This window comes from Brienomyrus brachyistius, chromosome 2, assembly GCF_023856365.1.
Source record: "Brienomyrus brachyistius isolate T26 chromosome 2, BBRACH_0.4, whole genome shotgun sequence".
In the NCBI taxonomy this organism is placed as follows: Eukaryota; Metazoa; Chordata; class Actinopteri; order Osteoglossiformes; family Mormyridae; genus Brienomyrus; species Brienomyrus brachyistius.
The window spans coordinates 14,662,849-14,681,308 of NC_064534.1; the positions used below are offsets into that span (position 1 = coordinate 14,662,849).

The 18,460-nt window shown below is 40.4% G+C and overlaps 1 protein-coding gene and 1 long non-coding RNA gene across 3 annotated transcripts; one reads left to right on the forward strand and one right to left on the reverse strand.

Moving 5' to 3' along the window:
* Window positions 1-4,455: 4,455 nt before the first annotated feature.
* Window positions 4,456-18,173, reverse strand: dok2 (docking protein 2). The gene is made up of 5 exons (XM_049000728.1): window positions 17,883-18,173; window positions 15,697-16,008; window positions 14,200-14,311; window positions 7,135-7,310; window positions 4,456-7,049 (listed from the first exon to the last, which is right to left on the reverse strand). The coding sequence occupies exons 1-5, from the start codon at window positions 17,994-17,996 to the stop codon at window positions 6,111-6,113; spliced, it is 1,653 nt and encodes a 550-aa protein (XP_048856685.1). The 5' UTR covers window positions 17,997-18,173; the 3' UTR covers window positions 4,456-6,110.
* Window positions 13,053-13,666, forward strand: LOC125723933 (uncharacterized). Of its 2 annotated transcripts, none has more exons than XR_007387061.1 (3): window positions 13,053-13,164; window positions 13,259-13,352; window positions 13,541-13,666. It is a non-coding gene; the product is annotated as an uncharacterized LOC125723933 (long non-coding RNA). The 2 variants fall into 2 exon arrangements; XR_007387067.1 differs by having other exon boundaries at window positions 13,156-13,211; window positions 13,306-13,352; window positions 13,447-13,559.
* Window positions 18,174-18,460: the final 287 nt, after the last annotated feature.

Sequence of the window (18,460 nt, forward strand, 5' to 3'; positions counted from 1 at the left end):
AGATGCCCTCAGTGCATGATGGCGATTATGCTGAAATTTTGTGGGCCAAGAGGACAATATTGCTCTCGTCTGTTCAGTAATATCTGCTACATAGCTATTTAAATTATCCCACATAAATAATTTACGAGAAGCTACATCTTACCTAAAAGTCAGTTGCGCGTTAATGTATAGACAAAATTTTATGAACTGTTCATAATAAAAAAAAACACCCAATAACGGTTGAATTTGAGTTTATGGGCCATGCAAGCCCTGGAATAATAACTGGTAGTATAATAGTTATGTTGATGCAGTGTCATACATAAAGCGTCTGGCATTCTTATTTTGTTTCGTTTCTTAGTAAGTTAATGTAACACCTGTGTAATGAGGCCTGTCATATTTTGTAATCCAAGAAGACCTCAGTTCCTTCACCTCCTGGATTTATTTGATTGCTGTTTCCACAGTATAGTTAATTTCTGAATGGTGAAATATCATTAACATGATATATCTCATGGGGAAATTATATCACTTGCCATAGGGATAAGGAGCACATGGACCACGTGACACACCTACAATCCGGGCAAAATCACAAGACAGTGTGACGATTGTAGGTAACAGTATTATTCAACATAGTCTTTGTTAAAAAAAATCTACTTTTTCATTCCAAACTTATTTATCCAGAATAATGTGAAAATTAAATAGAGGCCATTAGTAAAAAAATAAAACATAGTAAATTCAGCAACTTAAAAAAGCAGCCATTAAGTATTTGGATCACGATAAGTGTGAATTATAAAATTATTATTGATCATGTTAGCTAACAAGGAAATGTGGCCCACACATTGTAATGTAATGTAAGAACATAATGTAATTTTACCATGATCTTGAACTGAGCAGGTGGTACAGAGGATGGATGGATAATGTAATTGCTCTTATTGTTTGGAACCTGGAAAAACAGTATTAGTATCACACCACTGATATATTACTGATCGCTAAACCAAATAAACTAAACCACCTCCTGACACTGATGAGACCTCTAAGCACTTATGTACGTCACTCTGGCTAAGGGCGTCTGCCAAATGCAGTAAATGTAAATGTAAATGGTCTGCTCCAGCCCGCCCTGTCCTATTCCTGTGAGAGTCACCAGGCAGTGCTGCTGGTTCTCCTGCACCCTCCTTCCCTACCCAGCCAGTAATATTAAACTGCCCATGCCTGGCCCTTGTTTCCTCCTTGTTAGCTGGGTATATAAACGCCGCCCTATCCTGAGCATTACCCCCCGCCCCGTTCGTGTTGGCTGTCTCCCATCCTGTCTAAGGCTGCCTATACCCCTAATACAGTTCCCCAATGGGGGTACATCTGGGTCCCGTCTTGCTGTCAACACTTGCCGACATCACACCTCCCTGATATCGTTTTGGCTACCACTCATAGCAAGAAGACAGCATTTTTTTTTTACCATTCCTCATTTCTAAGACACAGCTTCTGAAGCGTTATCTTTGGGTGACAAAATGCGAAAGCAAGCACACTCGCTAACAGGGCGATTTAACAAATTGTGTGGATGAAAGGTTCAACCACTAATGTCCAGTTATTTTCATTCACTGGGCCCAGTGCCTTTGACTGAGATCTTGTTAACATTATGTAACTGAGAAAAGTAAAGTTGTGCTTGGTGTAGAGGGACTTGCGGAACATGGCTACATTGTGTGATGAATAATAGATCACAAAAGCATGGTATCGATCCATAATGAACCTGACTCCCATAGAACAAGACTCCTTCTGGTTCACGTATCTTCAGCGATCGCAGGTCTATTCCACGTGGCTGTGTGAGATAACTAGAGCTGAGTTCATAGGGTAGAGGCTTCCCCTCAGTCAGCTGTGGCCTCCCAGTGGGTGGTGGTGGGCCATTCTTGTGGTTGGTGGAACAGCAGGGGTTTGTGGGGGTGGGGAGACCCCAAGACAAAGATTTTTAAATGTTTGTAAAAATATATCTCATTGTCATGTGCCATCTGTCTGGTGTTTGCGTAATGTTTAAAATGAGAGAAACCATGGACAGCATGCTGTTAATAAACTCCTGCCTTTGGTTTGAATATCCAATCACGTGGTGCTTTTCTGGACATTACCACTGTGTAACAGTGGAAAAGAAATGGAATCACAATTCCAAAGTGTTACTGAGAATAATATTAATATTACATCTACTCCACAGATGCTTTTGTCCAAACCAACAACCAAGTGAGAGGGTCAGCCAGTCCCTGGATTGATTGAAATTAAGGGCCTTGCTCGAGGGCCCAATTGTGACAGCACTCTGCCATCCATGGGATTTGACCTGACAACCTTCTGATCACAGGCACAGAGCCATCACCCATGCACTGGGCCATACATTTCCCCAAATACAAATTCTCAAGCTGTATGTGTTTTAAATGTGCACCTTGCTGCTATTTTCTTCCGTAACTTTTTTGAATGTCAGTGAGGAGACATTTCAGAGCAGCAAGCACACACATGCTCACATTCACATGCAGGCTCACAAGACAGACTGGCACGAGTATCACATGGTAGAACATCAGTAAGAACATCTGTCCTCAACTCTTTCACTACGGGATGAATAAGTACTCAGATAAGCCAGAGCTGAGAACAGAAAGTAGAGTCAGTGTCTGACCTGACTGATAAATGAGTATTTGACATTAATTTTATGATTTTAAGTATATTACCTATTACATTTTAAGCAAAATACCTGTGTGTATTTGAGATGAGAGAGGAAATTTGTGCTATTACATTTCTCTAAAATCTGCATATTGCTAGATTTAAATTCTAAGTATGAATAGTTTTTAACGAATAGAAACGTATCTTCCTTGAACACTAAAATGGTAAACGTTACATATTAAGAACTATATGCATGGAATAACGTAATAGCCGTGTTTAACATTCTTGCAACTTGGAATGTTTTTTAATATATTTTTGGCCAAGGATTTTTCTGCTAAAGCTTATACCATGAAGCTTGTGTTCTTCAAAGAATGTCACTGCCCCCTAGTGTACAATAGCATACATTTCATCGATCTGAAAAACTGCTATGAACCATTGTTCATGTCCCTCAGATAATCTGTCAATGTGTTTTTTTTTTTTTTTGCAACATGTGCCCTGTGCCTTCATCATGAGTAAGCTGCATAAGAAATGTAAAGATAGGCACATTTCTGTAATCGTGGATTATTAGCATAAGATACGATAAAGTTATTTTGGAATTACATGTACACCACATGGACAAAGGTATTATGACAGCTGGCCATTACACCCACAGGAACGTTTATGGCATCCCATTCTAAATCCATAGGCATCAATATGTAGTTGGTCCCCCCTTTGCAGCTATAACAGCTGCCACTCTTCTGAGGAGGCTTTCCACAAGATTTTGGAGTGTGTCTGTGGGAGTTTTTGCCCATTCACCCAGAAGAGCATTTGTGAGATACTGATGTTGAATGTGAAGGCCAGATTCACAATCTCCATTCTAGTTCATGTCAGAGATGTTCAGTGGGGTTGAGATCGGGTCTCAGTGTGGGTCAGTGAAGTTCGTCATGCTGGAACAGCATCGGGCCTTCCCCAAAATGTTCCCACACAGTTGGAAGCATAGAATTGTCCAAAATGGCATGCTGAAGCATTAAGAGTCCCCTTCACTGAAACAAAGGCCCCTAGCCCAACCCCTGAAAAACGACCCCATACCATTATCCCTCCTCCACCAAACTTTACAGTTTGCGCAAAGCAGTCAGACAGGTAATGTTCTCCTGACATTCATCTCACCCGTCAGATTACCAGACAGAGAAGCATGATTCATCACTTAACAGAACACGATTCCACTAGTCCAAAATCCAGTAGCAGCGTGCCTTACATCAGTCCATCCAACGCTTGGCATATTGCGCTTGGTGATGTGAGGCTTGCATGCAACTATTCGGCCATGAAACCCTGTTGCACCATTTATGGGCTGGAGATAATGCCGGAGGAAGTTTGGAACTCTGCAGTTACTGAGTCAACAGAGCACTGGCGACTTTTATGCACTGTACGCCTCAGCACTCTGCAGCCCAGCGCTGTTATTTTACACGCTCTGCCATTTTGTGGCTGAGTTTATGTTGTTTCTAAACACTTCTGTTTTGCAGAAATACCACTTGCAGTTGAACGTGGAATATCTAGCAGGGGCGAAATTTCAAAATCTGACTTATTGCAGTGGTGGCATCCTATGACAGTGCCAAGCTTGAATTCACTAAACTCATCCGAATCACCAAGTTCTTTCACAAATATTTGTAAACCTGACTGCATGGCTAGTTGCTTGATTTTATACATCTGTGGCAGTGGGTCTGAATGAATCACCAGAATTCAACAATTAAGCGGTGTGTCCCAATACTTTTGTCCATGTAGTGTATATGTCTACCCCTTTTCCTAAATGTTTGCATTTGAAATGTGTGGGTAGATGTTCATTTTCTTAAATCACAAAGTGAAGCTGACAAGCAATTCTGTGCATTTAAATATTGCTTTTATTATCTCACCTTCAGGCAGCTCTGCTGATGACCTTATTGCAATATATTTACACACATTACACACTATTGCACATATTACACAAACATGAAATGAGGAACCAGCAAGGGAAAGAAACAGTGTGGAATAACTGCGAATCACGAGTGTCATGATGACATACATTCAGCTCAACAGCCCGTTTTTTTAAATCCTTTCTGCTGATCTCTATTTTCCCCATCTATCAATGGTTCAGTTGAGGTTTGCCTGAGCTGATTTATTTGCATTTTTAAACATTTGTATTTGCATTTAGATTGTGTTTCTGAGTGATTTATTATACTGGCTCCCTGCGTTTACGAATCATTTACACGGTTTTCAAGGATCCTCTCTTAATTGTTGTAGTATTTGTTCTGTAATGTTTGACACTAGAGTTAGCAGGCCACCCAAAGGCCGTCCGTGCCGACGCAGAGTGCAGGGTAAACACACTTGTGCCGAAGAAGGCAGCAGTCAGCAAAGCCACAGTCATTTCTGCGAGGTTTGCACTCTCACTGCCCACTCTAGATTTATAGACTCACTGCATGTTGTGTCTGTTAGGTGGGGGCTCCATTGCATAAGAGAGGGAGACCGAATCAGAATTATAGTCCCCTATGCCGACCACAATCCCATCCTCTCCAGAATATCAGAATGCATGGCACATACTGAAAAGATCCCTTCAGAGTGGGTGTGTCTGCAGTAGATTTCATTGTTTGAATATCCATGCCTTTTGAGCATAGACACAGCAAGGAGCTGGCCTCAGTGAAAGAGCATACAGGAGGGACAAGGCAGGAGTGACAGAATTAAAAGAATAAATAGGGCATTGTGACATCTTCATGTTCTATATGGTAGAGGTACCGACCAATAAAGACATCTGGGTCCCTTTCCTTGAATATCAGCCTTTCAGCCTTAATTTCTATTGACAATGACATAGCTGATGTGCATTAGCCTTCAACTCCATTTCCAAAAAAGCTGGGCATATATTTGTCATAAAACAATATAAATGCTCAGTTTCAACATTTGAAATTGTCTTTGTCCTATTGGTAATTAAATCTGGGTTTATATGATTTGCTAATCATTGCATTCTGTTTTTTATTTACATTTTACACGACATCCCAACTTTTTGGAAACAGGGTTGCATTTTTCAAAATGTATCACTGACATTAAACACTGGCCCTAAACATTTCTTGCACAACACATAATCTTTCAGATATTCATCAATGTCTTTAGGTTTTCTTAAAAATATATTACTTTCTAATAAAAAAAATCTGTATCCATTCGTGAAGAAGCTTTATATTGAGAAGCATTCTCTGCCCATGGAGCAAGCAGAGAGGTTGCCACGGTGACTCAGAAGAGGCTCCTTTGTGAATGAGGGTTTTACCAAAATGTTTTACAAAACAATAAATCTATTAAAGCTAAGAAAAAAAATCTGTCACATGTATTTACTTATAATTATCTACTCTTATTCTGCTGGTTGTTATCCTTCAGTTACAAATAACTGAGGCACGTGCAACATATATACTTGTATCGAAATTCACAGTTGTTGAACCTTTCGCAGTTTCCAGCAAAACTTGTGGAAGATTTACAAACTTAATGTGGTTTTGAGATTATCTGCTCCCCCTTTAAGTAATTTTCACCATTACATTATCGTATGGAGAGTCCTCTTCCTCTTCATTCACAAGCAAAGCTTTCCTTGGGGGTTTGGGCACGGCATAGTCATCAATATTGGGGTTGTATGGATACTCATGGCCGCTTGGGTCTGCACAGCCCTTATATTTCCAAGCATGACCTTTGAACTCCTCTGGGTTATCATAGAAGGACAGGGGGTCACTGGCAGCAATAACTTCTGCAGCACAACCTTCAGGCTCATCATAAATGTGTTCTGCCTTGGTATATGTCGGCTTCTTTGCACTCTTCTTCCGGATGGCTGACCTAATGGCTGACTCATCAATAGAGTCATACAGGGGATCTGAATGTTCTTCTCCATCTACAGAAGCCTCCCTACAGCCCTCATCCTCCATTTTGAATGATTGGGAGGCAACAAGTATAGTGCTCAGACTCTTGGCAATGGCGTCAAATGGAAGGGAATACTCTGAGTCCTGGACAGGCTTAGAGGAGGGCATCTCCTGTGCCCTCTCCACTCGCTCCCCCTGTTCCCGGGGCATGGAGATCTGGGAGTAGGTTGAGTCCTCACTATTGAGCAATGGGCAACTTGAGATACTCTTCACCTGGTTCTTTTGGGGAGGTGGTCTGGTGTCAATATTCAGACTCTTAACCCCAGTGAGCATCTTGTCAGCGGGCAGCTCTAGCCGAGAGCGGGAACCTTGTGATGGAGGGGGACACTCTCTGGGCTGGATGTCATTGACAGTGCTATAAGTAGTGCCATTGTCCAGGACAACATCCACTCCTCCTGAAGCTTGACGCTGGGGGGCCATGTTGCTTTTCTGAAGGTTAATGGCTCTATCCACAGCCTGGAAGAGAGTATTTCCCTGCTTGGTCTCAAACTCAAAGTTGCCCTCCCCTGAGTCACATCGCCGCCCTGCTTCAAAGGAGAAGGTCACCTAAACAAGATGGGAAAAATTAGCCTTCAGGGATCTCTTATGTCCTTATCCATACTGTACATTTGCTAAAACGTTTGTAATTCACCTTGTCCCTGCCAAACCTCCTTAGGAATCGGTAAGGCCAGGTGAAGATCACCTCCCCAGACTTCACATCTTTGAGCAGAAGGCTGTCAAAATCTGTCCGCAGAGTGTAGGTCCCACGCAGCCGACATTTTTCAGAGACCTCTGTCTTCCTTATTGTCACCTTAAAGTCCTTCATCACTAGCAGGGACCAAAGAAAACTCACATTCAAAAATCATGTCTTTCAAAATCAGTGCTGTATCAGTAACCACGTATTTCACAGTGAGCAGAATGAGAGGGATTGGCATAAATCTCAGATCCATTTTCTCCTTTTGAAAAATGGAATACAGCAGATTGGTAAAGCATGTAGACCTCTAACTCAAAGATCACATAATACATTCCCAGGGAGATTCGTGATGCAAGGTGCTTAACCAGAAGTGCTACTATAAAATTCAGCTATAAAAATCGGTGTATTTACAAACTACTTTAAATTAAAGCTACTACAGAAAACCTAATATTTCCAAACGAAAGATCATTAATGTCCTGGTGGAAAGTTCACTATGACATATGAAAAATGTCTTTCGAATTTGAAACATGTTGCATTCTTTTTGGATCTAGGTCACACAGCTACTGCTCACAAGATGTACTGCAAGGCATGTTTCCTTTAAGACTAGGAAAACTAGGCTGCTGTTCATATAACCCACAGCACATGCAGAAGTCATAGTCAGCTCTGCAAAAGACACATCTGTTTGCAGGGCAAGAAATTCTATTCCTTTTTTGGAAGTCACAGTTAATAACATGTAGCGTATATAGCTAAAAAGGTCCACGGGTGACATCATCACCTGTTGCTGTAATTGAAAACATGTTATACAATATCAAAAATGCTACTTCTCTTCGCACGAACACTGTTCACTATTCAGCAGTCTTCATATGTTTTGTGGATTTTCATCATAAAAGAATCCCCTATCCACTTAAATTTAAACGTTTTTTTTTTGTTTTTCAGCTGAATGGAGTACAACTACATGAGGTTTAAAAGGCACGGCATTTGACTTGCCTTTATGAAACATTTTCAAGACAAATGTTAGATGTTAAATTTTATATCCCTCATTTAAATGAAAAATAATAGTTGTAGACAGTTATTATATAAGTGGACCCGTATGTATCATAATAACAAATAACAAGGCAATTAAATTATCAGAAATATTTAATTTACTAGCAATAAAACATTTAACTACATAATGCTAATTGAATGTGAGTTGTTTAGAGACTGATCATGTAATTGTTATCTTTGACGTTGCAAGCAAAATAAATTTAATCTACCATTCCACCAATCCATCCATACATCCATCCATCCATCCATCCATCCAATCAAATTCAAACTGCTTATCCTGTTCAGGGCGATGAGCAAATTTCACGTCTAAAAAGTAAAAAAAAATATTGCATTTGCTCAAACACGCCCAATTATGTCATGTTTTGCTTTAATTTTTGAGCCTTTTTCAGGGGCATTAAACTATATGCGTTTTAAACACATTTGCAGTGTTTTTGAGCTCTCCTAGTAAACATTATGAAATCAACCTATCAAAGACAGCTTACTATTATAGATTTTCTCATTATGTAAAGTGAACAACCTTTTTCTATTGGAACAGCTGCCAAAAGATATTAATTTGCATAACACATTTTGCGAGACATGTCAAGGATGGCAAGGGAAACTACGTATCTATTTATGGTGGTATCTAGAAAGTCCCAGGAAATCTAAGCAATCCAGAATCTATAAGGGAACGAGGAAGAATTCCCCAGCTTTTAAAGTTAATCTAACTCCATCAAAGGGTCCAGGGTATTCAGGGACCAACCTCAATCATTGGTATCACACTGCAGTGACTGCAATGCTGTGAGCATTATGAAACTTTGCCCCTCTTCCAACTGCACCTGTAGTGGCGTTGTGGTTCAGGAGCAGTTAATAAGCATGTAAAATGTGGGCACGGAAACCACAGGCCCCTTGCCACAACAGTGGAGCTGCTGAGCATGCAAAAGAGCAACTCCCTCCTGCAGCTGCATGTCTTGATATTATCTCCAAGTCTATCCCTCAACAGACAAAATGAAAGAACGAGAAGCCTGTTTCCTTCCTGAGCTGAGACGATATTTTTGAAGCATGTTGTGCAGAAAATAGACTTGGTGATTTCCGTGTGTGGTTTTGTTTCTCTGCTACTGGGTTATGGCTTAAGCAGGTGCTAATGTTTCTGCTTCGTTTTTCTTGTTGTAGAGCACAAGTACAAGCAGCACATTGTTTTTAGGGCAAATATATTGCAAGCTCTCTTCCTTGAACTGGTTTATATTCGACTTGCCTTTAGGAGTGCGCAAGGCAGAGAAACAGGAAGTTAGTTTTATATATGCCTGCAGTTTGCCAACAAGGTCATGTGACTGCCAGCCATCTTTAATGAAAACAGTTCTCAGTAACACTTATACCTGTGGTGCTCTCATTAACTATTGCATCTATGGGAAATACAGACGGTGCAAGAAATCCTTTTTCAGTGGCTTAGGATTAATGTCTTCAACTGAATAATATGCCGTTTATAGTATATCATTGGTTACTGGGATAACCATTCGAAAGTGATATCGCCTACACAATGACAGCCGGGAAAATCATTTATTTAATCACGTTTAAAAATATTTTCTTGGTTTTATTTGAGATAGAGATATATAGATCTGAAGAATGCAAGCAAATAATAATTTAAAAAATTAAAACAAGATCCTTGCAAAAACATTGTCCTCTTAGGATTTTGATTCATTTAGACATAAAGCATTCCGTCAGCCTTCTACATTATTTTCACTCCAAAAATGCATTGAGCTTCTCCCAAAAAAGTCTATACTGAGTATATTCATCCTAATATCAGTTGATTAATCACCATCAATTCATCACCATTTGCAATTTTGATTTTATTCATTTTTAAGCACAAATCCAGGAAGCTCATAATTAAAATTCCAAAAATGCATACTAAGTAACTTATGTCAATGTTCCGTTAACTGTACACCGTTGGGAAGATTAAAGCTAAATTTCCCAAAAACTACATTCGTAATATATTAATGGTGTTAATTGGCCCTCTCTTAAAGCCCTTGGATATTTCCTGGTTGAATTATTGTTTTTGATTAAGTCATATGCTTATTCTGATGCACCTCCCATTCACCTCACCAAGAAGCATAGCTACCCAAGGAACAGCCCCACAAAGATGCTTTTGCGCTTCTGTTTGGCTCCGGCTCACCAATATAAAGACACCTGACAGCTATTCTTTGACCAGGAAATGTGTGCTTGTTGCTTTCTCACTTATATAGGTAGATCCTTCAGACAGCTAACATTAGCACTATAGCTAGTAAAAAGTATAACTTTTCAAAGTACCACAGACTTAAATGTTTTTTATTGAGATTTTATGTGACAGACCAACACAAAGAAGCACATAATTGTGAAGTGGAATGAAAAAGACACATGGTGTTCAAATATGTAAGAAAAAAAAAATCTGAAAAGTCGGGCATTTGTATTCAGCCCCCCTGTGTCGATACTTTGTAGAGCCACCTTTCACTGCAATTACAGCTGCAAGTCTTTTGGGGTACGTCTCTACCAGCTTTACACATCTAGAGACTGAAGTTTTTGCGCATTCTTCATTGCAAAATAGCTCAAGCTCAGCCAGACTGTATGGAGAGTGTCTGTGAGCAGCAATTTTCAAGTCTTGCCACAAATGCTCAGTGGGATTTAAGTCTGGACTTTGACTGGGCCATGCCAACACATGAATATGTGTTCCACTTCACAATTATGTGCTTCTTTGTTTTGGTCTGTCACATAAAATCTCAATGAAAAACATTTAAGTTTGTGGTTGTAAGGTGACAAAATGTGAAAGGGTATGGGGTATGAAGGGGTATGAATACTTTTTCAAGGCACTGTATACTGCAGATAGCTGTTCATCCATCCATCCATCCATTTCCCAAACCTCTTATCCTACTGGGTCGCGGGGGGTCCGGAGCCTATCCTGGAAGTAATGGGTACAAGGCAGGGAACAACCCAGGATGGGGGGCCAGCCCATCGCAGGGCACACTCACACACCAGTCACTCCTATGGGCAATTTAGCAACTCCAATTAGCCTCAGCATGTTTTTGGACTGTGGGGGGAACCGGAGTACCCGGAGAAAACCCCATGATGACATGGGGAGAACATGCAAACTCCACACACGACTCGAACCCGGGTCCCAGAGGTGTGAGGCAACAGTGCTAACCACTGCACCACCATGCCGCCCCCTATCTCTTTTATTTCTTTTAATAATCATATGGTTGAGGTGTACCCTACGGTGGTTTTCTCTTGACCTGTCTGTATTGGTTTCTGCTTAGTGAGAATTGTACTTTCTCAGAATCATATTAGCAATTCCAATACTAAATAGCTGGGTGGTGGCTGTTAGCACCTTACAGATGCTCAAAAGCTCAAAGCACTCTGTTCTCACAATAAAATAGGACAGGATGACTGAAATGGAAATGAATGGGGCATATTTACTTGCGCTACAATGACAAATGAGCTACAATGTTAAAGTATTCTCGCAAATATTTCTGCATTATAATATTCAGACACTTTTTGAAATGGATGTGTAGGTGCCCTAATGTGTATTGAGTCTTACCGGTCATATCATGGTCCACATCTGCACTGACTGTGATCGGATACCACTAGCAGAATAAAAAACTGTTTTTCATTTGCTACGGCTGGCTAGTGAATTGTCTGGGTGTGTTGAGTAGCACACAGCTTCATGTCTGTCGAGCAGAGCTGCCAGTTGACAATTGCGGTAGCTGTACTGCAAACGTATAATTGACTTTTTTTGTGCGTTCATTGTGCACACGCTTTTTCAAGCAAAACTCCATTGAAAGAGTTCAGTTTAATTTTTTGACATGCTTTCAAATCAGTTGTATTTATGCAACGCATGCTGTCAGGCAAAAGAAAATATTTTTGTGTAACAGTGGAACATTGAGCCATTTTGGTGGACACACCAACCTGACAGCAGTGCAATTATGAATAACTCATGGTATGACAGAATATAAGAATACAGAGCTCAATTTAAGCAACTGTCTTCATAATTATCCTTCACCTTTCGATACCTTTCAGGGTGGCAGCGAAGCATATATCATACATCTGCGCGTGTAAATACGGGGATATTCACATGCACATTCTAAATTAAGCTGCATTGCAATTTCTATTTTAAAAGCTCTGGATTCACTTTTTGGCATTTAAAGTTCTCGTTAGCCAAAGTGTGACATAAAGGAACACAAACAGGCTTTGTCAGAGACAAACACCGTAATTAAAAAGAGCTTTTATAACAGACTCAACTCAGATTACGTTATTCAATAGAACAGTAATGGTCCATAAGTAATGTCTGTTGACAAATTAGATTATTTTTGCATGATAAGTGTTCAGTTTGTATAGTGAAGTGGGAACTAGTGCGATCTTTCTCAGTTACGAGACAGGAAAAATAAGCCACAGACATCAACTTTCCATTGCACAATGTGCAAAATATAAAAAAGCAGAAGTGATTGAGGCCCTGCCTTTTGCTGAAAGCAGACAGGCCATTTTGTTTTACAATTACAGGCCCCCATAAAAGTAGATTTACGTGTTCATAAACTGTGTGCCTGCAAAGCATTAAGAAGCAAGCGTTACATTGGCTGTAACTGTTTGCAAATGATTGTATACTCTCAGTGTGACATAGCACACTTTGCATGAAAGCATAAGTCACCTTGCCAGAGCTGCTGCTAGAGTGGAAGGATCCAGAAAGAAAGTGAAAAAATCTACTGAGAGAAGAAAAGTAATTACTTAATCAGATTTCAGTATAGATAAAAGTAAAGAACTTAATAACCACCAACAGCTAAGAGTGAGTTTCTGTTGCTATGTTTTGACCGATCGTGGCGCATTCTGCTGCCATGAGACAGTTGCCGCCATAGGTTCGATCGTGGCGCATTCTGCTGCCATGAGACAGTTGCCACCATAGGTTCGATCGTGGCGCATTCTGCTGCCATGAGACAGTTGCCACCATAGGTTCGATCGTGGCGCATTCTGCTGCCATGAGACAGTTGCCACCATAGGTTCGATCGTGGAGCATTCTGCTGCCATGAGACAGCTGCCACCATAGGTTAGATCGTGGCGCATTCTGCTGCCATGAGACAGTTGCCACCATAGGTTCGATCGTGGCGCATTCTGCTGCCATGAGACAGTTGCCACCATAGGTTCGATCGTGGAGCATTCTGCTGCCATGAGACAGTTGCCACCATAGGTTCGATCGTGGCGCATTCTGCTGCCATGAGACAGTTGCCGCCATAGGTTAGATCGTGGTGCATTCTGCTGCCATGAGACAGTTGCCACCATAGGTTCGATCGTGGCGCATTCTGCTGCCATGAGACAGTTGGCACCATAGGTTCGATCGTGGCGCATTCTGCTGCCATGAGACAGTTGCCACCATAGGTTCTGGGGCTCTCGTTCGCTCCATCTGGCTGCCGTTTCCTTATAGAGCACAGACATGTACTTGCAAATTTTATCTGCATCTGCAGCACATAGTGCCACTGAAGTTAGTTTCAGCTCACTTTGATAGCTTCCTTATGGTGACCTTTGCTGAGCAAGTCCATATTTATAGCAGGAAACACCTTTTGCAACCAGAGCCAGAGTGGACTGCGTGGAGGCTGTAATAAGAAGGAGATCTGGACCTTCTTCAGTATTACACCACTCAATAACTTATGTTTGGAATAAAAATATATATAAACAACACATAAGAACACATCTCAGCTTGCATCAGACATTTAACCCAGAGAGAATTCCATTATGATATGATGGGATTAGAAGCTTCTACCATAACATGCGTTAACTTAACATTTATTTTTTTAACAGACACTTTTACTAAATAAATAGCATGTCCAAAGTGACGTACAAGGGAGGAAAGCTTTGGGTTAGAGAGCAGGATCAGCCAGCATCCAGCGCCCCCTAGGGTAGTTCTAAACTGCCCCCTCAACTTAAACTCTATATTGACCCTGGTAAGGATAAAGCAGTCAACCCCCCACCCCAACTGGCAGAAGACCCTACCGCTGTCTCGTGCGCTGTAGAGGGTGTTGTCCTCCATCTCCACTTCAGCTCCATCTCCCCTGGAGTGCATAATGCTGCCTCGTTTCTTGATTCCTGGTTCACCCCAGCTCTTCTGCAAGTGGCACAAAATGACACCCATCACTGACCAATCCCATGGATCTCGATATATATGCAAGGGACTATATATATTCACACTACGTGTTTGTTGCTCTATTCTTTCGTCTATGGGAATGTAGTCTACTCATGTCAAGTTAGCTAATTAAAGTTACAAAGATTTCAAAGATAATTTATTACTGGCAACCAACAATATAGCTCTAAAAAATAAGAAATAAGAACAGCAGTTTGGCTATTCAATTGAATGAATATTTCGTTATTGTTCAATGAAAAGTGTGTATTGGTATGTCTACCTTTTGTCAATTCTGACATCTTACTATAGACTGAATACTCCCATTGTCCTCTGTCTACTGATTGTGTTTGACATCTAACTGACCGATGAAAAGATTTTTTATTAAGTCATCTATCTGTTACATTAGAAAAGCTTCGTGTGATGGTAAATGTATTATAGGGTGCTGATTTTATCAAATTAAATTAACTGATGATAGCCTACTGAGTTCTTGGAATATTGCAAACAGGGAGACAAGGCTTAAACTAACGGCACACCAGTGTAATGCATGATAAGAAAACCATGTAAATCTGCATTTGCTGACAGCCATCCATGAAAGTCTATTTGGAACATTAAACCATTCACTGGTGGCTGTGTAAACATAGGTTTCTATTCTGTGATGCTAAGGTCGTCCTATAACTTTGTTTCTGAGAAATATTTTTCCCGTTAAGTATGACAATTATTTTTGCCGACACATGTTTCTCATTGGGTAGCAACAAAACATAAATGTATATTTGCTAAACAAACCATCCTGCATAAATATACCGGAAAACTGATTTCGATGACGCATCACGACAAATATGTACCAAGTATGTACCAAGGTCATTTTATTGTAAAGAACTCAACGGCAAACCCCATGTACGAACACCTGCATACTACAGGAAAACTGACATTCCTACTAAGATAAAACAAAAAAGAATAAGATGATTTGACTGGAAAATAAACCTTAACTCATGTTATGTTATAGTGTTGGAGAAGGGAAGTTAGACGTTTCATGCTTCTCAAAAGCCATTGTCTTCTCAGCTTGTATCACACTAGTAATAACCAAGCTTCAAGGTGAACACAGAAAACAGACAAAAGGCTATTGGATTCCATAACTTCTACTATCTTTTGATTCAGTCATATCTCTATATTCTTGTCTGATGGATAATGACTTGTACATATTTTTAACTATAATATGCAAGCATTTTTAAATATAGAGTAACATTTCTTCCAATATGTGTTTGCTATCTGTAAGGTGCAGTGTAAATATTTCCATTTGTGACATGTTTGAGAATGAATGCGTGACCTGATCAGTCGTATCATTATGACAGATATAGGCGCAGTAAACGTACTGGGAAAGCCGTCTCACACAGTGCCTGGGTCCAGCCCTCCAGCTCGCAGATCTCTGCCGCAAACAGAAATAATTTCTCTGTGGTCTCCACCAGAAAGGGTCTGCAGTCTTTGGGGCAGTTTTCACTGTCGGTCTGTGACACCCGTATGCAGTCGCGTAGCTTGATGACCTTTTTGTTCTCCTGCTTGCGGCCTGTCCGCTCCGGCTTCTCAACGTTCACCAACATCGCGCTGTCTTTGTATTCAAAGAATTCCATCCGGGAGACGGAGTGGCTGCTCTCTCTGTAAATAATGGACCACACCTTCTTCCATTTCTGCATTGGGAATGATGAGAGTACAGCTCATTAAACGGAATAGGCCTGACTGACGCTTCATTAGCTTCCCAGATAGCTTGATTTCCTTGATTACAAAGTAAACATTGGTTGATATTGCTGCATATATTGCTAACTTACATCCCTGTAAAAAAAAGAAAACTTTTGTTTGTAACTTGAAATGTTCGTAAGTCGTTATTCAACAACATTTTAAAGGCAAGTAATGTATACTAAACACATTATTATAATTAAACAATCATTCGCTATTTCAAATAAAGGCTTGGATGAAAGCTCTGGCAGTTGCATCAGTGAGGTTTCATACTTCTGAAGTGTACATTGTATATAGTCTTCTGTAACTTGTGTTTACCTGCGTTTAACATTGGTTCTTGAATTAGGCTCTACATTGAGTCAACGGAAAAATCATACGCAGCCATCAGTTAGTAAGACATACCGTTACTGAAAAAATATATTGGCCACTTTGTTACCATGAAACCAAATATTTAGATTCCTCCCGAACACCTTTACGTTCCTTCTTAAATCACTAGACACTAGAAGAGAGTTTCAGCAGCCAAGAATTTCCTTCCAAAGCTAATAAAAATAGAAGAAAACAACTCTTTCTGAATTTCTATTTCTCAAACAGCTCTGTTTGGTCCAGACAAAGGACCACCACACATGTCAGTTTGAGAATACATTTTGTGTCCATTTCTTTCATCGCTGACATGCCAAATCTACCCATGTATTCTAAAGGTCTGATGTTTAGTTGTTTTTACGCTAGCAACAGAATTGTATTGCTGTTTTCTATTACTCTGAGTTTGTTCCTTGTACAATGCTGTTAGTATTATACAGCATAGCAGTGTGCAATTATACAACACGCGTCCACCATTACTTGTACAGCTTGTACATTTATTTTGAATCATGTAGGCTGCACTGGGTAGTGCCAGAATACCAGAACTGCGCATGGTAGGACTTTCCCTTGGTGAAGAGTTAGCCAGTCTGGGCCGTATATTTACAGTGTTTATCTTTAGTTGCTTGTGCCTGTGCGATATTGATGTAGTGACTTTTTGGCAAAAGTCCTTATTGTTGTTAATCACATAATAAGGACAATTTCTTTAGACCAAATATCAGCCTTCAGTGCACTAACACTATTTTTGTTTGCACTAGACAAGCAGAAATTTACTGGCAGAAACAGAGCCTTACTTCTGCCTTTGACTGTGTTTGTTTCTCATATCATAGAGAGAAGCATTACACCACACAGCAATAAAACCCAAATGTCTGTCTTTTTTGCCCATATAGCAACACTGCTATGCTAACAGTAATATGGCCAACCAATGTGAAATCTGAACATTTCTAATGTCTTTTGCTCTATTTTGTGCAAAAATATACCCACCCAGCCCACCCGCCATTTAACCAGAGGTCAAAAGAAATCATTTGTACTTAATGAATCTTTAAGTGCTCTACCTGGCTTTCAATCATAATATACCAAGTGACTGTTACTTTGATTAAGATGTAAGTACATTCAACAGTGGAAAACTAGAGATATTAAGTACTTTTTTCATCCATCTGTCTGGATTCACTTCATATTTTATCATTCTTCATGCCAACATCGGACTAAATATGTCACGTCGTTATCATCCACAATATCTCCTTTTCCACGCCTAAAATATTTGCCGATTTTGAGGAGGCGTTGTAGTACCTCCCCAAGTAAAGGAAGCATTTGCCGTATTGAAGTGGAAATTTTCGAGTCAACTTTCCACCAAGACTAATTTCATTTGCATACTCATTGATTCCTTGTCATCATCTCAATGTAGCCGATTAGTAAGCACAAGAGAACCAGACGATACACAGTGACGGAGCCTCGGTAAGAGCCTGTATCTTACCTTGCCGAACCTCTGCTGTTGTATATACAGCATGCCTCTCTTCCTGATGTCCTCCTCCATGGTCCTTTGGCTTTCTTCCCCTGGCCTTGTCATCTGCTGGCTGCGCTCAGCCATCTGCACGCCTTGCAGAACCAGACAGGCTTATGATATCTGCGAATGACGCTGCGGCCTTCGGCAACCTGTCACTTTAACTTCCTGTTCACTGTTCGAGTGCCACTCTTTCAGCTTACTTAGGAGCGCTGCACGTTCATAAGGCTGTGTGCTCCGTTTTGCAAGCTATTGCGTGTGCCCTTCCTTTGAAACCACACTCCTTCCTGAAGTTCGTCAACTTGCTCCTTTTTTACTTTTCATAAGCCTGGCTGCTTCAGAACCATAATTTATTTTGAGACTTCATGACGTTGCGCAATGTTCCAATGTTGTAGTACATAATGCTTTGCAGTGCCGGGATATTTTGTCATCTCCAATGTTTTGAATTTGTGGGGGGTTTTTTTATCTTTTTTTGATACGAAACTGTTTGCAAAGTATCTGTCACTTTGTCATTATACAAAACGAGAATATAACAAGGGCTGAATTTCAGG